The sequence below is a fragment of the Daldinia caldariorum genome, assembly GCF_022478825.1.
Source record: "Daldinia caldariorum strain CBS 122874 unplaced genomic scaffold F4812scaffold_6, whole genome shotgun sequence".
NCBI lineage: Eukaryota > Fungi > Ascomycota > Sordariomycetes > Xylariales > Hypoxylaceae > Daldinia > Daldinia caldariorum.
In genome coordinates this window covers 931867-956236 of record NW_025953042.1, presented here as the reverse complement: position 1 = coordinate 956236, position 24370 = coordinate 931867, and the positions used below count along the sequence as shown (strand labels likewise).

At 48.6% G+C, this 24370-nt stretch overlaps 5 protein-coding genes across 5 annotated transcripts; 3 read left to right on the top strand and 2 right to left on the bottom strand.

Moving 5' to 3' along the window:
• Positions 1 to 109: 109 nt before the first annotated feature.
• On the top strand, positions 110 to 1370 carry F4812DRAFT_424954 (uncharacterized protein). Its single transcript, XM_047933879.1, has 2 exons — positions 110 to 508; positions 606 to 1370. Exons 1-2 carry the CDS (start codon positions 303 to 305, stop codon positions 1318 to 1320), a joined length of 921 nt encoding a protein of 306 aa, XP_047791181.1. The 5' UTR covers positions 110 to 302; the 3' UTR covers positions 1321 to 1370.
• A 265-nt stretch (positions 1371 to 1635) lies between these two features.
• On the bottom strand, positions 1636 to 4039 carry F4812DRAFT_424951 (Vps36-domain-containing protein). Its single transcript, XM_047933878.1, has 3 exons — positions 3732 to 4039; positions 3475 to 3610; positions 1636 to 3409 (listed from the first exon to the last, which is right to left on the bottom strand). The coding sequence occupies exons 1-3, from the start codon at positions 3830 to 3832 to the stop codon at positions 1703 to 1705; spliced, it is 1944 nt and encodes a 647-aa protein (XP_047791180.1). The 5' UTR covers positions 3833 to 4039; the 3' UTR covers positions 1636 to 1702.
• A 568-nt stretch (positions 4040 to 4607) lies between these two features.
• On the top strand, positions 4608 to 6381 carry F4812DRAFT_349082 (SAC3/GANP/Nin1/mts3/eIF-3 p25 family-domain-containing protein). Its single transcript, XM_047931711.1, has 3 exons — positions 4608 to 4758; positions 4858 to 6103; positions 6160 to 6381. Exons 1-3 carry the CDS (start codon positions 4692 to 4694, stop codon positions 6371 to 6373), a joined length of 1527 nt encoding a protein of 508 aa, XP_047791179.1. The 5' UTR covers positions 4608 to 4691; the 3' UTR covers positions 6374 to 6381.
• A 6767-nt stretch (positions 6382 to 13148) lies between these two features.
• Positions 13149 to 15165, top strand: F4812DRAFT_458390 (scd2/ral3; the record flags this gene model as incomplete). The annotated part of the gene is made up of 3 exons (XM_047937353.1): positions 13149 to 13313; positions 13422 to 14159; positions 14218 to 15165. 3 exons carry the CDS (start codon positions 13149 to 13151, stop codon positions 15163 to 15165), a joined length of 1851 nt encoding a protein of 616 aa, XP_047791178.1.
• A 4665-nt stretch (positions 15166 to 19830) lies between these two features.
• F4812DRAFT_424937 (uncharacterized protein) lies at positions 19831 to 22818 on the bottom strand. Its single transcript, XM_047933877.1, has 3 exons — positions 22506 to 22818; positions 20915 to 22403; positions 19831 to 20860 (listed from the first exon to the last, which is right to left on the bottom strand). The coding sequence occupies exons 2-3, from the start codon at positions 22096 to 22098 to the stop codon at positions 20239 to 20241; spliced, it is 1806 nt and encodes a 601-aa protein (XP_047791177.1). The 5' UTR covers positions 22099 to 22403; positions 22506 to 22818; the 3' UTR covers positions 19831 to 20238.
• Positions 22819 to 24370: the final 1552 nt, after the last annotated feature.

The following is a 24370-nucleotide window of genomic DNA, read 5'->3' as shown; positions in this document are numbered from 1 at the left end:
CCCACGCCCCTGCCGTCGGGGTGGCGCTCTAAATCCCCCACCGCCCCTCGTTCAACACAACCCCCCCACCCCCCCCCCCGCATTTCCCCCCCCCCCCCCCCCCCCCCCCCCCCCCCCGGAGTCTCCCAGATCTCTCATCTTCGTGATTTCGAGTTGCGAGGGAGTAGTAGTAAATAAATATACGAGCGAAAAAAACAGCGGAGGTCGCTTATTTAGCCATATATACCTTATATATACCTGTTTTTTTTTGTCGAGTATTTAGAGTACCTAGAGTAGACGGACTCCTCCCCCAGAAAGCCGCGATGAAAAACGACGTCGGCATCGACAAGAAGCTAATCAGTCCGGCGTCGCCCATCCCGCTCCCGCGCAAAGACGCCGTTGAAATGCCGCCGTCCGGGCTCCAGCAGCAGCGATGGAACACGAAGAACCTAGGCTTAAGACTAGGCGCCGACCTGACGAGTGCGGCGTGCGCCGCGTCGATAGTCGCGCCGCTCATAGCCATCATTGACAGGAACGTTAATACCAGCTGCCCCTCCCCCTCCTCCCCTCCTCCCTCCTTCTCGCCCCGCGTGTATAACCCTCCGCGCTGACCACCGTCCTCGCTCCAGATCGATAATGGAGAACGCGTCCGGCCGGAACACGCTCGGCAACAGCCTGCGGGCGTCCCTGCGGACGCTCCTCCGGCGCCCGCACGCCGTGCTCGTCTCGAAGCCCGTCGCCCTCGTCTTCATGCTGTACGGCGGCACGTACCTGACGGCGAACACGCTGGACACGGCCACGGCCACGGTGCGCAACGCCCCCGCCGCCGGCGTCACGAGCGGGACCGCCAAGTTCGCCGCCTCGAGCGCCGCCAACGTCGGCCTGTGCGTCTACAAGGACCAGGTGTTCGTGCGCATGTTCGGCCCGCCCGCCGCGCACCGCGGGCCCCCGCGCCCCGTCCCCCTGCCGAGCTACCTGCTCTTCACGCTGCGCGACTGCCTCACCATCTTCGCCTCCTTCAACGTCCCGCCCGTGCTGGGGCCGTACCTCGACGAGCGCGTCCTGGGCGCGTCCCTGCGCTCCCGGGTCGGCGGCACCACCCTCGCGCAGTTCGTCGCCCCCGCCGCCGTCCAGCTCCTGTCCACCCCCGTGCACCTGCTCGGCCTCGACCTGTACAACCGGCCGGCGGGCCAAGCGTCCTGGCGCGATCGCTGGCTCCAGGTCCGCAAGAACTGGGCCGTCAGCGCCGCCGCCAGGATTTGTAGGATAGTCCCCGCGTTCGGGCTCGGCGGCACCGTCAACTCTAAGGTACGGAAAAATCTTATGGAGAAGCTTGCTTGAGGATACACAGACACACGCATATATATAGAGAGAGAGAGAAAGAGAGAGAGAGAGTAGCCAAGTTGGCTTCGTAGCGGTTTGTACTTTCCGAGAAGTGTATTTGTTCTTGGCACGGTATTACGGATTATAGGTTTCTACGACGGATATCTAAAAGAAAGCGGTTTATAGAGGTATACTAGACGGCGGGTTTGGGCGAGGAACTTCAAGGTGGGTCTTTGGGGGATTGGCGGTTCAATGATGATAATAGTGTGTTTCGCGATATTAGAAGGATCTGATGGCGGTAACAAGGGAAATTCCATTGGGGGGGGGGGGGGGGGGGTATTTGATAGAAGTAGGCTAACGTGAGACGTATTCCACTTGTAAATTTCATCTGTACTAGATATTATATAAGACCAGCCGCACTCAGCGCCTCCATGATTTTATCTTCCGCGTCTGGCATCTTCTTTCGTGGCTTATTGCGGTATTCCCCGGTATCGATGTAGTTCTCCCAGAACTTGAGCCCTTCGATACCTTCCTCTCGACAAAGAACACCTCTCTCCTCGGCCATCTCAAGCTCCTCTTCGGCCACGCCAATACTCCATCCAAATCGCTCAGCAGCGTCCTGCGCCGTAACACCACGACCGAACTCTTGCCAATCCCAAGGGACATCTCTGTCTGGGGGTATATCGTGTAAGTCTCGTAGCCACGCCAATAACGCCTTGATTGTAGTGTCGTCCGTCCGGTCACGACTTTGGACCACCATTACACCGCTCTTGAACGTACGCAGCCGGACCGGTAGTCTCAGCTTGCCCCACAAACGGGCCGCCTTTTCAAAGTCGTTAGGACTTACAAGCTCGACGCCTCCCCGTGCGCGATTGAACATGGCCCATAAGTCGACCAGACTAATAATGCCGCCAGCCTTCCTAAGCACACCCCTAGCGTCATCCGCTAAGAATTCTGCAAGATTCCGAGATAATTCGGATAGATACAGCGACTCCGATCCCGAGCTACTTCCACCACCAACAATGTCTTTGGTGGTTATAAGGCCCAGCTGACTAGCCGACTCGGCAAGTAATGCGTTTGCTTCGGACGTCGCATTTTCGGTGCCGCCGTTGACCTGTCGGGCAAATGACTCTGCGAGCGCAACAATTTCCTTGGCAGAGGCCATCAAGGCTTCAAGATCCTCAAATGCACTCCCGATAACTAGTTCATTGTTCTTCCGTCTATCAAGTCCCATCTTCTCTAGCCCGGCGATACCAGCGGTCTTGTTCCGGCTAGCACCGGGCCTTGATATCGACGAGGAGTCCGCGCGGTTATCTGTAAAACCCGCGTTCGGAATAGGGGGCGCTTCTTGCAAGAGCCATTTACGCTGGGTCATGGAGCTCTTAAGCCGTTCATAGAATATCTTCTCTCCACCATTTCGAAAGGACAACTTAACACTCTCGGGGTTCTCTAATCCGGTAGCACTGGATAAATTGAGTGTAGGTCCTGGCGAATCTGTTCTGGGTTGGCCGTGCGCCACCGCCAAAGGAACATCGTGGGATATGAGGGGCGCGCCACATATCTCACAACTTAAGAGAGAGGGATGGTTTAAAAAAGTGCAGCGCGGGCATTCAAAGCCGTCCGAGTTCGCCGAACGAACTGCACTGTCCCGTGACGAAAGACCTGCTTCTAAACCCCGGGATTGATCGTTGGCTAGACTTTGCGGTCGAGAAGGCAATGTAAAGGATGACTGTGGGATAGAACCTGAAGAGGTCACTTGCCTACTAGTGACACTTGATATAGCGGCTTTAAGCATATGTGTTAATGCTGGTTTGATACCACAAGCTAGACATGATGGTAACGGAGTATGAGCATTCGCCGTTGTTGGGTCAAAATTGGACGGAACCGGATTTGGAAAGCTGCATATCGTGCATATCCAGGTTGCTGAACTTGGCTGTGGTGTACTAGCGGAGGTAGAGCGGAATACAGAGTCGGCTGTTGGTAAAGGCGATGCACCACTACTACGAGAGACGTTCGATGTGGCGGCGGCTGCTCTTGACTGGAGAGAACCTCGTTTCGCCGGCTTAGGGAAAAGTGTCACTTTCGGAGAGGACTTTAGAAATCCCGCCTGTAAAGAAAAGCTCTTAGCAACAAGGAACACTCCTGGTGGTAAAGGTATGAGCCATCTCCTACATAGAACTCATATCTCTCTACATCTTTCAAGTCTAGAGCAACGGAGTATTTCCTTGGCTCTTGCTTGTCCACGTAGCATATTCGATGCGAGGTCAGATAAACCTGACCATTCTGTTGGTTCGGTAGTTTGTATTTCCTATAAAGAAGAATACGACAATATTTGATTAGTGACTGCAAGAAGGGATAGATGATTGGCGTTGCAATCGATTATGGACTATGGATTATGGATCGTCACTGTCACCATCAGACAGACTCACCCCTCATAGAGCCCCACGTTGTCCTGGACAAAGAGAAGCACTTCGTCCGGAAGATAGGAAGGCCTGAGGGCGGTGGTAAGGTCTATTTGTTTTAAAAACATTCGTCATATCGGTTAGTTTAAACGAGAGACTGAAATTTGGGAGGACAAGAAGTCGTGAATATGGGAAAATGGGAATATTGGAATATTTTGTTTATGAATTTGATACAGATAGATACCTGGAGATAGACGCCTGAAATAGTTGTACTGACGCAAGCTGAGATCACCGATAATGAGCAAAAGGTGGTACCTAGGTTAGGTAACCTCCATTGATACCTGGACGAAATACATGTGTACTTTGTACATAAGCGTTAGGTTAGGTCGGGTACGTAAGAATGGTGGAAGTACCCCATTTCTACTCCGATGATACTCCGATGATACGCTTAGCGTTATTTGGTAAAGCGCCATGCATACCCCAAAAGGCCCTGCAAAGCCAGCACAGCAAATTACTACACTGTGCTGTGTAGACACGTCAAGTACCACTTAGGTATGTACCTAGGTACCTACACTACCTAACCTAGCCTTACGTGATACTTAACGCTCGGACCAGTTGCACTTTATTAGACCGCTGAAATTAAACTTACCGTGGCTCCCGCCCTTGTTTTTCAACTCCTCCCTACCTTTCACACACACACAAAAGCACACACATGCACACATTCGCAACGCAACGCAACGCAACGCATTTCTGTATCTAATCCATCCCATCCTTTGTTATCACCCAACATATTACATTTCGCATCGTCGCGTTTGTGAATGTCTTTGTCCTATTACTCATTCGAGTCTATAGCACGATAAAACTAACTTGCCTCTTTGCATCCCTCTTTTCTAAAGGGTTCCTTTGGAGGTTTCTTACTAACCTTTTTACTTTCAAATCCTTCTCGGTAATCTTCCGTACTGAACCCATCTCGATCATCACCATACCATGTCTTGGGCAGCACCACCTCCGCCTGGCGTCCAAGTAACGCCTTACGCGTATACTACTACAATGAGTACGTGCTTCAGCCCTTATCTGATAATTCCTCGACCCCCTCTTCACCCCCCCTCCTAATAAGCGTAATACGAATACTGACAGTCATCCCCTTTCATAGATACCGCATATACTGCCGTTCCAGTTCGTCAAGGCTTTGGTCAAGCGTACCAAGCCCCATCTCAGTATAACTATGCCGCTCCTGCTAATCCTCAATCAACAACCCCGATGGCTGCTTCGAATCAGCAACCTCAGCAGCAGAAGTTTGACTGGCCGCAATCAGTGCGCACTTATGTGCAGAGGTCCTTCCAGTCATCAAATCTAGATCCCACCGTAACCCGTGCCGAGATGGAAGCCAAGTTGAAGGATACGATCAGGTACCACCAGGAATCTGGAACCATGTACACTACGGATTGGGATAACATGCCGTTACCGCAAACATTAATTAAAACCGAACGCCAACAAGCGTTGATGCAATCCATGGCGCCACCTATGATGCCAGAGGCAACGCCTACCTCTGTTGCCGCTCCTATTAACCCCAAAAAGAGGAAGTCTACGGATCTCAGCGGACCCGAACAGACCAGCACCGTCTCAGTACCGTGGCGTAGCACCAGAGCGCTTACTCTCGAAGATCGAATCAGCAAACCGTCGATGGAAGGCCCGTTACCGACCAAAAGTAAGTTCCAGAAGAATGCCGAAAAGCGACAGCGTCGCGGGGATGGTGGATACCAGTCTACCTATCGATCTCCTAGCCCGCCACCTTCCACCGGACCCATCGTCGGACTCAACGAAAACTTAGAGAAGAGGTATCTACGCTTAACTGCTGCACCAAAGGCAGCCGATGTCCGACCTGAACGTGTTCTGCACCAGACGCTCGACTTACTTAAGAAGAAGTGGCGCAAGGATGGCAACTATAATTACATTTGTGACCAGTTTAAATCGCTGCGCCAAGATCTGACAGTACAGCGCATTAGGAATGACTTCACTGTTTCCGTTTATGAAATCCATGCCAGAATTGCCTTGGAGAAGGGGGATCTCGGTGAGTATAATCAGTGCCAGACTCAGCTACGTGCCCTTTACAAGTCGGGTCTGAAGGGCAATTCTATCGAGTTCAAGGCGTATCGTATTTTGTATTTCATCCATACCGCAAACCGGTCGGCGTTGAATGACGCTATCGCAGATCTAACCACAGCAGAGAAAGAGGAGAGACCCATTAAACATGCTCTGGACGTACGTTCAGCCCTCGCTTTAGGCAACTACCATAAGTTCTTTCAGCTATACCTTGACGTCCCTAACATGGGAGCGTATCTGATGGATATGTTTGTCAAACGTGAACGACTTGCTGCACTCGCAAACATGTGCAAGGCGTAAGTACCATCCCTACCTATGATGAGAAACAGTTTGGATGTTAACCTCACAACAGATTTAAGCCAGAGTTAAAGCTTCGTTATATTGCTGAGGAATTAGCCTTCGAGTCTGATGCTGAAGCTGCGCAGTTCATCATCGACTGCAACGGCCACGATCTACTTCAAGAACGGCAAGACCACATTGCCTTTCTAACAGGAAAGGCTGGGATGCTATTCGAGACGGCTAGAGCAGAGGCATTCCGTAGAGTCGACCTTAAGGGCCAGATTTGATCTCCTAAATTCTCTTTTATATCTTTTGTTTCCCCTCCCTCCGATACGACGCTTCATTTCTGGTCTGACTGCCTCGCATCACTACACATCCCTCCTTCGTAGATATTCCTTTCCCTATTTTCGACGAGCAGCATTCTTACCTGATTTGAGGGGACGATGTCGTTCGAGATAAGGCGGCTCTGGATATCGAACTTGGCTTTTCCCCAAGTATGAATCAGTGACGCTACTATTGAGCATCTCGTTCGATCGATCTCATGTGGCGCAACGCATCCACCCACGAACTACTTTACATTGACTTTCAATCACAGTACAAACGGTTGTGGTCCGGCTTGGCATAGGTGCCTGGTGGATATCTGATATAGGGGAGGTTTAGCATTTTCTTTTTCGATGTTGGCGTTGGTCACGAAGACGAGGTTTTTACGGCACAAGGTCCTCGCGGACCCCGGTCATCATCATCGTTGAGGCGCAATATAGGTTCTGCTCTGAGCATGTAAGGAGTTTTGGGCGTTTCTGGACCGAGTGGCCTAGTTACTTTTTAACCTATACCCTCACACGATACGGACTGGTCATGTGCTCTAGTCACTTCGTCAGCTACCCGTAAGGCTGGGATTGCATGGGAAGTTCTTAGCCACAAAAAGGGGGGTTCGGCGGTAGGAACCGGTTGAGCCATAGATAAAGATCTTCCCGTAAGAATAGCCTGCGGAAAGCACTTATCACGCTGTCCATAGTGTAATTTGAGTTTCGATATACTGATCTTGATCGGAAGTGTTATTTTTTCTGTCGCCTCATAGAGCTGAGTTACTGCTTGTGTTCGTGTACAGAGTGTTGAGGTCTGTCATGAGAGCATATAGCTTTGGATATTTTAAGCGTTTTTCACCTGTAGTCGACGTCTTACATTAATATTGGATATCAAGGTACCTATGTAAGAGGAGATTCATCAATCCTAGAATGTCTGGACTGTCGCCACCCGTAAGACCAAGGATTACTCTGGCATATGAATCAGCAGGTAGTATAGCAGCTTCCTACCTAAGGTCAATAAGTAATGAAGATGAGTTGAAAAACAAGAATTACATTACAAAATCATGATTCCTACCTAGCGTACGTAGTAAGACGAACTTGATGTTTTCAGCATAAGCAATTATCAAGCAGGTGTGTAAAACGTATCGTGTTCCCGGCACCGTACATACCTCGCGATCAGCCCATCATCATCTTGCCTTCTTTTTCAGACCCCACATACATACATACATGCATACATACACAGGCAGATACAGCAAGGCTGTTCCTGGAGTTAGGTACCTAGTCCCCTTTTCCTTCTAGTCACCGAGGAAAAGAGAGAAAAAGAAAAAGAAAAGAGAGAGAGAGAGAGAAAGAGAGGAAGCTGACGGAAATTTTACAAACCTAAGACATGCAGCCGTGTTGAGTATGACGCCATCCCCATCTCACGTGCCTCGGGCCAGTCCAGTAGGTATTCTTCATTTTCTCTTTTCTTCCTTTCCCCCCCTTTCTTATTTATGTAGGTACCTAGGTAGGTAGTTACTACTTGCTCATAAAACTTACCTTTCCCGCTTATCTTATTTTAGCCAGAGGTACAGAGATATATACCTAGGTTAGATAAGTAGGTAGGTACAGGTAGGTAAGCAAGCAGGTGTATGAATATACCCAATACCTACCTAAGTATGGATACGGGTGTGCTACCTATAGTAGGTAATAAGTGTGTAGTGCTGTGTAGTGTTGTGTAGAGATCAGCCAACCGTTGCATTACACTAACGCTTACACCAACGCACGACGCAAGCGCGAGGGACGGGTCGCACGGCCTTGTGCTTTTGCCCTTGAACTTGACTTGATAGCTGGAAGGGCCCGATACGGGGACCCCAACGAAATGGAAATGGGTTACCAACCGCCCCCGCCCCCGCCCCCCCAGCACCAGCACCAGCGCCCTCGACACCGCGGGTCCTCCCGTACGTACAATACACTGCCTAAGAAATTCGCCACACAAGCGCGACGGGAAGGCGCACAGGGAGGGTGAGTGGTGGTGGTGGTGGGGTAGGGGGGCAGGGTGAGGAAGAGGATATTTGGTTTGGTGTTTTGCAGCTTCTATCCAGTCTTTGCTGTGCGTTTGGGTATTTTCCAGGTAGCTACATACCTAGCTACATACCTACCTAAGTGACCTATATTTCATACGTATATGCTACCTAGGTTAGATAGGAGGTACTTACCTAATCTTTCATGTATGTGTGTAAAGCAAGGTAAAGCAAGGTAAGGTACGGCAAGGTAAGGTAAGGTAAAGAGACAACTAGGCCAAGTTTTTCTTTTTCTTTTTTTTTTCTTTTCTCGATCTTGATCCGGCTCGACCTGCCACACGGGAAGATAGGTGGTTGCCGTTGGCCCGAGTACGATGTCTCGTGCGCCTCGAACTTTTTCGAGCTTGTGCTTCTTCCCGCCTGCCCTGTGCGAGGGAAAGGTAGGTTAGGTTAGGTTGGCCGCTTAGCAAGTGGCCTGAGGAGGAGGAGGAGGGAGTCGAAGGACTTGAGAGCTCGAAGGTGTGCGACAGTTGTGAGGGAGGGCGAACGAAGTCCGATAGTCGAATTCCACATTCCCCATATTCTCTTTCTCCCCCTCTTTCCCTTAGTAGACTCTTAGTCCGTGAGATATGAGAGGAGACAGGGCGGAAATCTGGAGTTCTTGCCTAGGGCTAGGTGGATCTCACGGCATCAGGTCCCCCGTGGAGAGAAAGAGAAAGAGAGAAGAGAGAGGGGGTGAGAGATCTGTGAGATCTTGTACCGTGTGGCCTGATTATCTACATCACATGCAAGACGACCAAGATCTACTAACCTACTGCTTTGAGGCCTGGTATGCGAGAGGCATGCAGCAGCAGCTATCGAGGGATAATATGAGATGGTGAACAAATGACGTGCATATCCCATCCCTCACTACGTAAAATTCCTGCGAGGACGGGCCGTCTTTTTTTCAACATCGGTAACTTTGTTTCAGCGCTTGGTCCAGTTTCACGATATCGGGGACTCGCCGTCGGGACGAGATGATCCGGGTTTCCGCGCATGAAGAAAAAAAAAATAGGTATTTTTGGTGTCGGTTTCCGAACTATTTTCTTCCGCGACTAGGAAGCTTTCCTTTTCCTTTTTTTTTCACGTGTAAATGTGCGGCTAGAGTTATTAAGCTATGCACTTATGTATGTGCCACGCAGAGGATGGATTACCTTCCTAGTATGTGTTGGTTCGAGTATCTAAAGTAAATTGATGGCTAAACTTGGACGTTCTGGAAGTGTTCCGGAGGGGTCCCGGGTGGACCGGAGCTGGTCCGGACAAGGGCTGTTTTCATGCATTAATTACCTACTACATGTACGCTATTAGAACGCCGACTGGCCAGGAATATTAGCATATAAGGATATTAGCATACTAGTACGTACATCATGTAATGGCTAGATTATTGTAGTTTATATTAGTAGCGTTTATCCCTAAGCATGGGCGATGTTCTTCTAGAAGAAGCCTTATCCCACAGTTCCGGTCTCACTAATATGCGTGAAACCTCGGACAAGATAAACACTATTTTAGCAGGTGTATCTACAGAGGAGGAACTGTCGCATCTGGTGAATAGTTAGCAATGCTCGAATAGCCAATAAAATATTTAAATGCTAATTTAACACCGCATCTAAGTGGCTGCTATAAATCAGAAAAGTCGCATGCAGGAACGGCGACCAGGCAAGTGGAAGAGTGCGTGTAGTAAGTTCATGTGCTGTTTCAGGGGCCGCCCTGCATATTCTATAGTCGCATTTGCTTCAAGTCTCAGGTCTATTGGGTTGCATAAAAAAGCATCGTTGGTAATCCTGATGTCTCTAGAGTCTAATGAGACTTTCAATGTCGACGAATAACGTTTTATGAGGTACCTACCTATGTTCTTGAGAAAGTCATATATCGCCTTTTATATTCGTTGCAAGGGAGAATAAATCCAAATGTGACCAAGTGGAACTATTAAGTAAGTACCTATACGGAATCTGGATATTAGACGCCGATTTTCGAATTCGCCATCAAGATGCATATGAGGTACATATGTAAATTAAATGTACGTAAGTGGCCATGCACGCTGCAAGGTACGATATCGAAATTGGTTGAAAAGATTTCTCCGTCCGTGGAGTACCCACTGGAAAGGTTCCTGAAGCTCGGGCATCTAGGCCAAAGCTATGGGTTTCTGTTTGCTGGGCGTGGAGCACGACGCCCTGGTCACTTTCTGGTTACGACGCCGTGTTTTGGGTTGAAGGACCGAGTTTGAAGGAAGGTTCCCCGGCTATCGGTATTGGAGAGATGCGGATGCGTTTCCGAATGTTTGACTCCGAGTGGAGGATTTAAACAAAAACTGGAAAAGAATAAAAAAAAAAAATATTAGTTAGGGGGGGAATTATTGGTAGAGTAATAGAGCGGGATGCTGTTTTCTAGGGTGCCCTGGTATTATACGAGAGCTACTCCGAGCCTGAATAATGCCTAATGCCCAACCGATTAGAGGCTCCACGAAGCCACGATGTGATGAAAAAGCCTATCGGAGTTACGCTTTGTTCCTAGTTCCTAGCAGGTGATTGAGGTGCGAATTGGCTAGTAAAAAAGCAAACGGGTAAGAAAAAAACAATAACTAAAGAATTATGATCCAGAATATATTGTACTATATTACTAATCTAGTACGTGGATCCTGTTAGAGTGTACGATTTTCGGGATGATTTATGCGATCTCCATGTGCATGTGTCGTCAGTCGATCAAGCAGATATGATTGTCAAGATTGTTTGGGGCCTCCTATTTTTTTGTTATTTTTCTTATTAGAGGGGAATGTGACCACTGTGACCATAGCGACCATAGTTGACATAGCGGGGTGAGGGGCTAGAATGGAAGTGGAGGGGCAAACGTCCTTGAAAACTTTGAAAACAAGCTCTGAAATACCTATTCAATTTCAGGGGTACTGAATGGAGAGCTAGTTGCTTCACTACGGGTAGCTAAACTTAAAGGATGAAGTACCTCCTACCACACCTGGTGGAAAATAAGTTTGTCATGTCATGCGATAACAGGATAGGTAATCCGTTGACTTATTAATCGGAAATTCCTTTTTCGGATCTGCTTAGTTTTTTTTGCTCCTTCTCTATTTTATACGTGATACGTGATATGCTTATAGTCACAAGTTAACAATCAATCTGACATACTATATTTGACTTCGCATCTTAGGTCCCTTGGTCCTTATTATACTTAGAACAACTACTGAATGACTCTGGAAGTTTGGATGACTTATTCGCTAGCTCTTTGTACCTAGTAGGTACCTGAGCTACAGGGTTAGCACGCGCTAAGGTGTCTTTTAGCGAGTACCCGGCAGTCTAGGTCGCGCCCTAGCTCCTTTAGTCGGATCTTTTTTTGAAAGCACCCCACTACCCATGTGTGAAGTTCTTTTCGAACATTGAATTCTCCCTTGTCCCTTTTTGGGTCATGCAGGTGGTGGCTAGAGGTACGTACCCTTGCCCGTGCTGACTGCCCTTGCTGCTAATGCTCCTCATGGCTGCTCGGACGTGAATGGCATATGGCATGCAGACTTATCCCGCCAGCCCGCCCGTCTAAAATGCATTGAAGGGCAGGCATGTCCACACACACACACACCCTCAGCACCCACAGCAACCCACAACTCAGCCTACCCAATCTGCTAACGCCCGACTTAATTTATCCCACTTTTTTCGACGTTTCCACCTTGTTCTCTCAGCCAGTCACTTCAAACCCACCCATCCCAGTTAAGCGCAAAGCAGTCAAGTCATTCTCAAATCTAGCCAGTCTCGTCCTCGCCTCCTCTTCTTCTGTCCTCCTGACCTCCTCAATCTCCAAAGATAGCCAAAAGATAGCCTGTCGATAACTTCGTGCATTTTACTATCAAGCCGATAAGAGCGACAACTGGTCCGACGACAGCAGAAAACACGATATCTACCTAACCTAACCTAAGCAATTCAACGCGGGAGCCAAGTCTAACCCTGCGTGTCTGCCACGCATAACCAGCAAAACAATTAATATCCCGACCCACTATTGTGAGTGTTAGGAAGGATATAAAGAAACGGCGACGCCGTGGAAAGAAAGAAATAGCGAAAAGACTATCGCAAGGTAGACAGTGTGCTATTGACCACTATCGGCCTAGGACAATAAGACAATCGCAGCCGTTCCCTTTTTCGCTACTTATTTGTTCTATTCTATATACCGAGTGGCCGACAAGCAGAGGGGAGAAAAAAAAGGGAACCCGAACTTTTGAAGATTTGGGTCAACTAATTCTTCCTCCCATTGCTCCCATTGCATTGCGAAAAGGGTCTCACTTTGACGCACCTCACAACTATTTTCGATCCCACCCGGCTGAACTCCCGCGACTTTTCTCGCTTCATTGCGATTACACGTAGTTGCACTGATTCAGACCCGCCGTATAACAACACCGCAAGACTCCGCTGTGTTCTTGTGTTCGTGTGTTCGTGTGTTCGTGTGTTCGCGTAACCGTGCCTGAACCTCGGGGATAGCCTAGTCTGCCATTTCTGGCTTGCGCCCATTCCTTCTTGGATCCTCCTTCGCCGCCTCCGCCTCCGCCTCCTTCTACTTACTTGACTTCGCAATCCACAAGCTTCCGAATCTGTACAACGATGAAGGTGCGCCATTAAACCCAAGAACCCCTCCTCTGTTTGTCTTTGAATTCTCTCCTGCATCATTATTTTCCCTTTTCTGCTAAACATGCCTTTAAACGTGCCTGGCCATCGGTCGCAATCATGTCGCGTTCCAATCTACATGGCGACTTGGTCGCATCCGTAAATGCCGTGGCTAACGTTATGCGCTCTATCCAGGCTCTGAGAAGATCCATCAAAGGCGAAAAGGATAGACCTCAGGTCTCCATCGCCCCCAAGTCTGCAGTTGCCATTGTTCCCCCCAAAAAGGTTCGCGATCTTCGCTCCTGTACCCGTGTTTTCTTTTCCATTTTTGGTTTATTTCTTGGCCCGCTTTTGTCATAATGGACACGATACTGATGCCCGAAATATCCATAGGTTATCCGAGCGCTTTACGATTATGAGGCTGCTTCCTCCCAGGAGCTAAGTTTCTCAAGGGGTGATTTCTTTCACGTTATCGGTCGAGAAAATGATTCGGATTGGTATGAGGCATGCAATCCGGCGCTCCCTGATGCTCGAGGACTCGTTCCCGTAGCCTTCTTCCAAGCACTCGGGCGTACCGAAAGAGATAGTGGTTCGTCGGATCTGGGTCGCCCATTGACCTTGAAGAAGGAGGATCACGATTCCGGATTTTCCGAGACTAATTCGTCAACGGTGCCTCCCACCCCGGCGTTGAGCCAACGTAGTTCTAAGTCGGGCGCTAAAAATGGGGCTATGGTTTACGGGATTGTGATGTACGACTTTCAGGCAGAGAGGGCGGATGAACTGGAAGCAAAAGCTGGTGAAGCGATTATAGTGATCGCGCAATCTAACCCGGAATGGTTTGTTGCAAAACCAATCGGTCGCTTAGGAGGCCCTGGCCTCATTCCTGTTTCCTTCGTAGAAATTCGAGATATGTCGACAGACACGGCCGTTCCGAATCCCCACGAGGCTGTAAAACGAGCTGGTGTTCCTAAGGTTGAAGAGTGGAAGAAGATGGCAGCTGATTACAAGAATAGTAGCATCACGCTAGGCAAATTTGAAGCAGGTAGTCAACCGGGTTTGGAACAAGGCATGGAACGGATGAGCTTGCAACCTGGTCCCAATCGCCAGAGTCAACAGCAGAGCCCTTCCTTCGTAAGTTGTCGTTAATCGCTACAAGTGCACATCAGACGTTACTAACATAAGCCCACAGCAGCAGCAACAGCAGCAACAGCAGTACAATGGATACCAGCAACAAGCCCAACAGCAGCCCCCAAATGCTGTGCAACAGAATCAATACGCTTCAAAGTCAAGTTCGCAATTATATGCACCTATATCTGCCCGGATACCGCGATATTGCTTTGCCGAGGACAAGTATTGGTTTGTGATCGAAGCAGTGTTAGAGGATGGTCGGCACTGGGAGCTATCGCGTTACTATGAAGACTTTTACGATTTCCAGATCGCGCTCCTAACCGAGTTCCCCGCCGAAGCTGGAAATACCGGCACACATAAGCGTACATTACCGTACATGCCTGGTCCTGTTAACTATGTGACCGACGCAATCACAGAAGGACGATTGCACAATCTAGATGCATACGTAAAGAACCTATTAGGACAACCGGCATACATCTCAAAGTGCAACTTAGTAAAGCAGTTCTTCGCGCCAAGAGAGGGTGATTATGAGATCGAGCCGAACGACGATGAATACAGACTGTCTGGTGGGTCGTCAGTAGACTCGCCAAGAGATGATAACTCCCAGCAGTCGTCAAGGAATAATCTGAATGGGAATGGATACTCCGGATTATCGGCAGCCCCAAGACAGATGCAAAATGGTCAGCCACCGATGACTCGGCAAACATCATCACTTTCCCAGCCCTCGCAATCATCGTTATCTCCGGGGATCACCCCGGGAGGACCGTCTCTCAAGGTCAAATTACACTTCAACGACGACACGTTTCTGATACGTGTACCGTCTGACACTAATTTCCAACAATTATATGAGAGGATTAGAGAACGTACCAAGGTTTCTAGCGGAGACCAAATCCAGCTCTTCTACCGAGATGAGCAGAGTGGTGACAAGCTCAGTCTCCTCAGTAACAACGATCTTAACTATGCTCTAGAGCACAACGAAAAGCTAGTTGTTTTTGTCGAACAGGTATAAGGGCATTAAGGAACGGTCGATACCCCCCAGAATATTTCCATATACAATATACCCCAATGCGCTTTGTTCTACTAGCATTTACACCCGACGATTCCGCAGCTGCTTTTCGAATTGGATGCAGGAAACATCCCTAAATCCTGCGAGCCCTTAGCGAAGCTACCCTAGCATACTTACCTACCCAAAACTACAGCACGCATACACTATTTGTGTGCATTCTTGGAATAAATAGCAAACCTTTGCGTTATAGTGGTTAGAGTAGTGTTATCTAGCGGTACGCTCATTCGCTTAAGGTAGTTGAATGACTGAATGGTTCGAGATGAGTTAGTCTTACTGCGACTGTCTAATGCAGTTTTCTATTTCATAGGCCTTACAAGGTCATTTTCTCTTCTGAAATCTTCTAAAATCTTTTTTTCTTCCATCACCGGCCCAGGTCGAAGATGGTAGTTATAGGTCAGCCTTCCTTTTTTTTAAAAAATTTATACGGTATACCTTACGGTTCGGCGCGAATGCGGTCAATATCTTACTGGGACAGTTATCTTTTGAGTTTTCTTCTATTATATTCGCAACTTCTCAGCTTCTTCTTCTTTTTTTTTCAACACCCTTTCCCTCCAAGTATGGACGAACGATGGAATGGGATAATGGAGTAGGTGATAAGACGGAGCTATCAAAAGGCAAAAAGCGTCCAGAAGGATCTAAGGAAGAGGGCACGTCATAGGATAAGCACTCTCAAGAACGCATGGAAAGTATAGGCAATGCAATCCCTTAGTCAAATGGGCGAGGAAACCGGGGATTTAGTTGGCAAGATGATATATGAGGTAACGAAGGTGTGCTTCCTACCCTCGGGATGTTTCTACGATAGCTCTAGGGAACGAATGAAAATGAATATTAAGTAAAAGTTTATATTCCCGCTTTTGGTAGCGACGTTGTATACACGTAAAGGGAGGTAATAATATTTATTCATTCTTCGTGATCCCATTCTAGCTTCTTCTAGTTTGAAAGTTGCTAGGATATAAAAGAATAAATTCTTCCATTAAATCTTAAATTTGATTTAAAAAATATCAGCCGTTAAGTCCCTATAGCACTTTCACACATATTAAGATAAAAAATGATCAAATCAATTTAACCGTAAGCAATACTGATAAATCGGTGCGTCTAGGTAAAAGGCGAGGTGAAACCCTTGATCTTGCTTAATTGCACATGTAATTATGGCTAGAAAGCGATTGCATCAGGCAGTCTCTGACTCGGAAGGTGGCCTACGTTCATGTTCTGCTATGACGATATTTTTATGCCAGGGTTACCTATTCCCGTGCACGGTGAGGAACGGCATAATTTATAACGGTGTAGCAAGAGTTATCCACCCTGAGTCCCCCCACCTGCATGTATCTCGCCGTTTATCAGGTACGTGACTAATAGCGCATGTCCTAACTGAGGGCACTATCGGTGTGTCTTGGCGGTGATTGCATAGGAAATAACGCTGTGAGCGTGAGAAGTTTTAAGCATAAATTTGCTCAATGCAATGTGTGCACGGCCCCGTGATTTTTTTATGCCCTGTAAGCGGTCAGTCCCACATATCTATTGGATGAAAATTAGGGATAGCCCCTGCCCCCGTCCCACCTCGTCCGGTTGCTTGCACAAAAAAACCTCTCAAACCACAAAACTTCGCGCCCCGATTTCTTCTTCTTTCATTAACCCCCTTTACATCCAAAACCCGGGTCGTGCTTCGTTTACAGGATTAGCCGGCGAATTTCATTGAATCAATTGAAGAATTTCACATCATCAAAACCCTTCTAAAAGCTGACTTAGCCATCTATCCAACATGTCGGACGTTCCCGCTGTCCCCGACGTTCCGGATACTCCCACCGGCACGACAACGCCTAAAGAGCGACACTCCCTAACCCTCGATCAGCGTCGCGCTCTTCGTCGTTGGGCACACTCCCAAACTACCCGACCCTCCCACAAGGCTTGCATCGAATGGTTTTACAGCCAGTACGGCCAGAATATTAGCCAGAGCACTATCAGTCATTCCTTGTCTCCCAAATACGCCCGTCTTGACAATGATAATCAATTCAGCGGATCGCGTTTACGTTTTGGTAATTGGCCCGACGTAGAGAAGCTGGTCCTTCTCTGGCACAGCCAAGTTGTCGCTTCAGGACGCAACCCTTCCAACGAGGAACTTGCTGAGAAAGCCAAGTCTATCTTTCAGCAGCTACCTCGTTATAAGGACGAAACGCCACCTGAGTTCTCTCCCGGTTGGATCCATCGGTTCAAGAAGCGTTACGGACTTCTTATTCGACGCCAACGTCGTCATGGCAATGCTTCTAATCCTGCCGACGATATTCCTTACCTCATCGACGCCGTTCCGCGCTTCATGAACATTAGTGCAGAGACTAGTCCTGCTGCCATCCGTGACGCCGTTCTTCGCATCGTCGGCGTTGAAGCTAGCCTTTCGACCTGTGCTCAGGTTCGCGACGAAGTTGTTCGTCGTCTCGAGAACCCCACTCCAGCCCCTCTCCCCACCCTTGCCGGCGCGTCTATCAACCCTGCCGAGCCCAACGCCTTCGCGGGCGCCGAAGACCCCGAGGTGGTACTACAGAACGCCCTGCGCGCCATGCAGCAAGAAGAAGAGGATGCCGAAGCGGAGGCTGCTGCTGTCCGTGAACAGCGCGAGCGACAAGAGCAAGGTCTTCCCCCCATCGCGCCGAGCTTGCAAACACCTGTTCCTCAGCAGCGCACCAATGCACGCTTCACCCCTGCCGGACCTGAAGACCCCGCTCTGACACTGACTCCCATCTCGAGCGGCAACGCCCTGGGCGGTGCCGACCGTCCTATCCGGTGCCCCTTCTGCGTTAACCAGCGCATGCTTCGCACCATTAAGGAGGCCGTGGAACACATGAGCACTCACGTCGTCGTCTAGGAAGGTTGATATCGGTTTTTATAAATACAAACCACTCAAGCTTCTTCTTCATCGTTATCGTCGTCGTCATCGGTATCGGTATCGGTATCAGCCTTGCGGCACTATCGAAATACTTTTTATGGGAAAGACTTCTTATTCCCAGAAGTCAAAAGGTCCTTTTGTTGACCACTACTATCATCCACCACCATAACATCACCACTACTGCATTTTAGGCCAAAAGGGGCCTTTGTTCTGTTGTACAACTATGACCAAAGTCACGAAATCAGAGGCTATGAGGCGTTGACGGATTTCTCCTTTCTTTTTTCTTTTTTCTTTCTCTTTTTTTTTCTATTTCTTCTTTTGTTTTTCATTTCTGTCCCCGTGCAGGCTACGAAGCACAGCATACGAGATAGGAAATTGCACTCGCGATACACACCTTACTTAGGTGCGCAATGGTCTTAAAGGCCTAAGTTGATTATATGCCGTTACAGAGGATGGCAATCTGGCGTTTTTGGCTCTCGCCATTCTGGCAAGATAACGGAGGAGGGAAAGGAAGGGAGGGGAGGGGAGGGGAAAGGAGGAAAAGGGTGAGAGAGGGAGGGAAGGATGAAGGGGGGCTTGGTTTTTCAGTTATTTTACTACTACTACATGCTCTCTGCTCTTACGCCCACGCCCACGCCCATGCACGGTAGGGGAGACAGTAAGAGTAAGATTAACCACCTCAGAAACGAAGAAAGAAAGAAAGGAAGGGATCATGAAAAAAGACGCCGGGCAGAGAGAGAGAGAATGTGTGTGTGGGGGGGTGAATGAGTGTGCATCATCGTCGGCTCGGATAGGCCTTAATACCATTTGATTTCCGCTTCTTACTTTACGTCTAGGTATATGTAATATACCTACCTACCTACCTACCTAGGTAGGTACAACTTACCTACTGCTTTGCTCGTGATGATTACATCCTTTTGATTGTTTAAAGTGTAAGTGTAAGTGTAGGCGATGTTCTTACCTGCAAGTGGTGAAAGACCACATAATAATGCCCAAGTTGCATGTCAGACCCCACCTATACCAGGTATCTAAGAGGTATCTAAAGTATCACCTTTCAGAAGCTCCAGGGTTGAAAAGCCGTTTTAATGAATATTCAATATTGCTATCGTGCATGGGTTTACAGATTTACGTACCTACAATACCTCAAGCATTTCCAGTACCTAAACAGCCAGGGCGGAATAATACCTAAGATCGAAACTAAATCTGGGTCTAAGGTACCTTACGTACCTAGGTAGTTAATAGAAGCTTGTTTATAGGTATTCTTTGCTGTTTCTATTATACTATGTAGTAAGTCTGCAATATAGGCAGGTAAGCATCGATAGCTTCAGGGCAATAATGCCTGTAATAATAGGTAATTACATACATCGAGCCGAACTCCAAAATCCAAACCCCAAACTCCGTTGTCTAAACTCCCCTCCCCTCCCCCCAGAAGAACGCCGCCTGTTTCGCCTATGGTATATTTATAAGAAGTAAATAGCCAGCCAGCCAGCCAACCAGACTCCCCGCCTCGCCCGTCTGTCTGTCTCCTTTAACCCGATGCCGCTACAGCCGCGACATATAATAATATACCTATGTAGGAAGGAAATATGTACCTAATGTATGTGATGTGTAGTGAAGTGTGTGCAAAAGGAGGTAGGCAATGCACCTCCTAAGCTCTCTACCCCGAAACGCCACCGAAAATGCAAAAGTTGCTGACACCCATCCGCCCACCCTCCCACCTAACCCAACCCAGCCCAGTCCAGTCCAGTCCATAAATAGATATAAGGTGCATGCTACGTAAGGATCGTAAGTCTTTTTCGCCATGATACCCTGAGCCATACTATTCATCCCTTCCCATCCCTTCTGCCTCTACCCTACCCAGCCCGTCCCTGTCCAAAGTAAATATAGAAATCCTGTTGATATGTATATGTAATGTATAGTATAAAAGACACCTCCCATTATGTAAGGTGAAGGTATCGCGTCGTAAAGTGACCATAAAAAAAGGGAAAAAAAGGTAGCTAAATCGTAGCGACCGGATAAGAAAAAAAAACATTACACATATATGTATGAGGTTAGATAGGTACCTATGTATGTAAAAAGCTCGCAAGTGATAATATGTACGTCCGTAGCAGCCGTGGCAGCAGCCTCGCCTAATTAAATTACATCCACATCAAATTACGCCCCTGCTGGCGATTCTGCTGCCACAGCGGCCTGTTACCCGGGCTACTGCTTGACCGGGGAGGGCTGCAGCTGCCGCCGGGAGACTCGGCATCCGAGCGCAGCGGCAGCCGATCCTCATCGAGGTCCTGGGTGCCGATCCCCGCGCTCATGTACGCGCGCGAGAAGTCGTCGATCTCGGACGGCGTCGGGCCCCGGCCGCTGCCGGCTTCGTACTCTCGATCGCTGCTGTTGCTGTTGCTATTGCTGTTGCTACTGCTGCTACTGCTACTGCTGCTGTCCTGGTCGTGCGGGTTTTCCTCTTCGGCTACGGGCGTGAGCCCCGCTCCACCTACGCCCCTGGGGGGCACGAGCCGGATCGTTGGCGGGTGGTACCGCAGAGGCTGGGGAAACGCGCGGTTCGTGGGTACGGTTCGAATTGGTGCCATGCCTTTTTGCGCTTGCGGCGGTGGTGGTGGCAGAGGCCCTGTTGGTGGTGCAGTTGGTGGTTCCGGCAATGGGCGATATGGCTGGCTAGTATATCGAGTTAGAGGTCTCCTATCTTCCTCTTCATCTTGCCACGATGGGAGCGGTGCAAATGCAGCGCCGTGACTTTTCATTGGACTGTATGATTTGTTAGCTAGATTCTTGGTACGTGGTTTAGACTTCGAGGCTCACCTGATATAACCAGTCCTGGGCGGTGCGTCGGTTGGCAAGGGCCCAGGACCTTGGCGATCGTTGCCACGCCGCTTCTTTCGGAAGAAGAAGGCTAGGACGACAATTATTGCTACTAGAATAGCAGCGCCAGTGATGGAACCTCCGATAATAGCCCCCCTACTAGTTCCATTAGCTCCTACTCCCGACGTAGGTGAGCTAGAATCCGTGGGTGTTTCTGTGCCGAATGAGGATGTTATGCTCGGACCGGTACTTGTGCTTGTAATTGACGAAGATAATGTTGTGGAAGAAGACGTAAGTGAAGAACTTGATGATATTGATGATGACGATGATGATGGTGATGTAAATGAAGAGGAAGATGCGACTGAAGATGCAGGTTGAGACCAGGGCTCTGCGGAGGACGACTCTGGTGGTGCAGGGGAGGATTCGGAGGTAGGCAAAGGGTCTGCTGTAACTGAGGGGTCTGCCGAAAGCTCTGATGAAGTTGGTGATATAGTATCAGATCCACTAGGAGCAGCACCTAGGTCAGGGTCGTCAGTCGCACTCGACGGTTGTGAGCCGATAGAAGTCCCTCCACTAAGTGACCCAATAGAAGTCGGCTCAGTAAGAACACTAGGCAGTGCCGTCAGCGAGACTGTTGTCTCTTCGAACACCAAGCTTGTCATGCCATCGACAGACGTTTCGACAGTAGTGCCTAACGATGATGCAGTCCCGCAACCAAACTGGAAATACCCTCCAGCAAACCGATTCTTGTAGCACACGTCCGTCCCTTGGCACGTATATACATAAGGATTAATTTCAGTCTGCAAATCGCTGTTCCGGTCGACACAACCAGTAAATATACCCGTCGAACAACTTCCGCCGTCCGGGCAGCAGCCCACCACATCATGATCCTGTTCCAATACGCAATGGGACCCTGCCGAGCATGTCGCAGGTAGGTTTGGATCACCCCCGATAAAGCCGCACACGGTGTTTTGTCCTTGTCTTCGTAACAGCAAGTCGGAAAGTAAGTCTGGAGCCTCCGTTGGCCGAGGAAAAGGAACAACATTCAACTCGTGCAGCTCAACGGTTTTGGTCTGCCTGGGCAGCACATGACCACTAGTCAAGCCAAACACCGCGCTGAAGAATAGAGCAGCAGCAACCGGCGGTAGACGTAGAATGCCGGCGCTGGAAACTGAGGGAGCCATGTTTCATCAAATCCTCAAATCCAGGACCAGACAGCCAGCCAAGTTAAGATCGATGGGAAGAGTACAAGAGATTTCAACCCAAATTGGCATCAAGATCAAGAAGGAACAAGAAGGATGGATGTCGACGAAAAGGGACTTAAAGAAAAAGAGGCGAAGGTAAGATAACAGCCAACGACTGTGCATGCACGTCCGGGGGTGTAACACAACAAGGCTGAGGCTTGCTCAAGAGTGCTTCTTGTCTGCGTGGTGTGATCTAGAAATAGGTACCTATAGCGTTGCTACCGTCTGACAGCATCTAGCGGTTCCTATCCATAGCACAGGTGGCATAAGTCCTGTAAGCTGTGTATGAAGATAGTTTGATGAAAAGAAAGAAAACAAAGTGCTCGTCTAAGATATCTGATACTTACCGATAGAAACATCGGAACATTCTCTTAAGCCTTTGAAGACTGCCTATCAACGGTAATTGTGGCAGAAGCATTGCCACCGGCAGAATCAAGTTCCTTCTACCTATGTCAGTACTATGTATGTTCACCAATACAAGATACCGGCGATCGGCGCATCTGTTGTAAGAAAGCCAATCGGTCCCAGGGTTCTTTGGTACATGCCGCCGGACCCTGGGCCCTGGCGCCAGGTGGTTTACGGGGAAGGCTATGGCGAATCAGAAAGTGTATATTCGCTAAAATAGCTTTTTATAGACATTTCTGGCCAATTAAAGTAGATGTGGTAGAATGCGCACAGCCACGGGCGGGAAGACGATGAAAGGGTTCCAGGGGTGACAGGCCCGCAGGGGGTACGTGCCCTGCCCCTCTGATGACTTTTGGTAAGATCTTTTTTTTTCTTTCTTTTGTTTGGTGGTCTAGATTGTTATATCAATGACATAGTGACTGTAACCCTGAGGACTGTTCCCCGGATACTCGTCGTTGTCACAGTTTCTATGTGGTCAAGCAGCTCGGTCTTCGCTTCTGCGACCAAGAAAAAGCCATTTAGGAGTACTAATTCTGCAGCTTCGGTGTTTGTTCAACCCACATAAAGTGGAACAAGGTGTGTACCTGTGATACTGGCCGAATGGGTATTATAGTATGAGGAGGTTCCGGGCTGTTAGTTACCGTATCCTACATCTCGGTCTCCCTTTAGGAGTCAATTTAGCTGAATACTAGAGTAACCTTTCAAGTAACTTTATCTTGAGCCAACTACCAAGGTGCTGCGTCTAGAATCTCTTGGAAAGTTAGACCGAGCATATTGGGGCTACATACCTTAGGTACCTAAGGTAGTGAGTGTGATGCAAGCAGATCGTAAGATGTCGCTGTACCTGCATGGGTTGGTTTAGTGGTACATGATAGTGATAGTAATAAGTCAGTATAGTTTAGGTAGTGACTAGTTGGACGAATTCTGCTATAGATAGCATGAAGTTACTAGCGGTGAAAATCGGCGCGATCAATTCGAGTTCTTATTCCGCGGTGTATGTGGTTTAGAGTGGAATATGCGATCTCCCGAGCCAGGTATTGGGAGGAAACGCAATGACCCGCCTACCATGCGGCATGCCATGTGCAGATGGCGGCTAGGTAGTTAAACGCCGCTGCTTGCGAACTTTGAGTATAGTGTGGTACAGCGACATTGGAACGAGAATCCGGCGGGCCCCGGGCGGATGTCCATTGGAGAAGGATTAACGTTTACCGTCAAACCGTTAACCTTCAACCATACTTGTTTGTGATGGTAAAGTTGACTTGCTAAGTCAATCAATTATCCGATCAGATGATTGTCTAAATGGGCGGCAGACAAGACGAAGACAACAGCCGACCCGCAGACTTGGACGCTACAAAATAAAATAAGCGGTGATGGGATGATGGATATGGATACGAATAATCCCGAATCTAGCGTGTTTACCATTGGCTATATGTAAACGAGTTTGAGTCAAACAGTTGCTATTAAAACTTTGGAAAAATGTAGTGTAATTCGTCACTTGAGACGAATAAGATTAGAACTTGGAGAATTCATGATTCAATGTTCTGGGGGGGCCCCGGGGAGAGGTATAGCACCGCCACAGAAAAAAAAACCGAGTTGTGGCGGGTGTGGCAACAAGCCACATTATGTGCAATGTACATAGTGAGGTAACCCTTGCAGCAGACGTGCATATATTCTAATATTAGGTCTAATTGAACCAACGAAGCTATTTCACTTGACCACTAGGTGCCATGCCATATTAGCCTACTATGTAAGGGGTCTTCTTCATCATGACGATATCTGCTTTCGCGGGTGGGTTTTGAAGGGTGAC

What these genes read in the sequence shown, in the direction of transcription:
- F4812DRAFT_424954 (XM_047933879.1), top strand. Translation starts at nt 303, where the DNA reads ATGAAAAACGACGTCGGCATCGACAAGAAGCTAATCAGTCCGGCGTCG. An exon ending in CCGCTCATAGCCATCATTGA is followed by an intron (nt 509 to 605) that starts CAGGAACGTTAA and finishes CCGTCCTCGCTC; the next exon opens with CAGATCGATAATGGAGAACG.
- F4812DRAFT_349082 (XM_047931711.1), top strand. Translation starts at nt 4,692, where the DNA reads ATGTCTTGGGCAGCACCACCTCCGCCTGGCGTCCAAGTAACGCCTTAC. An exon ending in CGCGTATACTACTACAATGA is followed by an intron (nt 4,759 to 4,857) that starts GTACGTGCTTCA and finishes CCCCTTTCATAG; the next exon opens with ATACCGCATATACTGCCGTT. An exon ending in CTCGCAAACATGTGCAAGGC is followed by an intron (nt 6,104 to 6,159) that starts GTAAGTACCATC and finishes ACCTCACAACAG; the next exon opens with ATTTAAGCCAGAGTTAAAGC.
- F4812DRAFT_424951 (XM_047933878.1), bottom strand. Translation starts at nt 3,832, where the DNA reads ATGTTTTTAAAACAAATAGACCTTACCACCGCCCTCAGGCCTTCCTAT. An exon ending in AACGTGGGGCTCTATGAGGG is followed by an intron (nt 3,611 to 3,731) that starts GTGAGTCTGTCT and finishes TCTTCTTTATAG; the next exon opens with GAAATACAAACTACCGAACC. An exon ending in TAGAGAGATATGAGTTCTAT is followed by an intron (nt 3,410 to 3,474) that starts GTAGGAGATGGC and finishes TTTTCTTTACAG; the next exon opens with GCGGGATTTCTAAAGTCCTC.
- F4812DRAFT_424937 (XM_047933877.1), bottom strand. Translation starts at nt 22,098, where the DNA reads ATGGCTCCCTCAGTTTCCAGCGCCGGCATTCTACGTCTACCGCCGGTT. An exon ending in CCCAGGACTGGTTATATCAG is followed by an intron (nt 20,861 to 20,914) that starts GTGAGCCTCGAA and finishes CAAATCATACAG; the next exon opens with TCCAATGAAAAGTCACGGCG.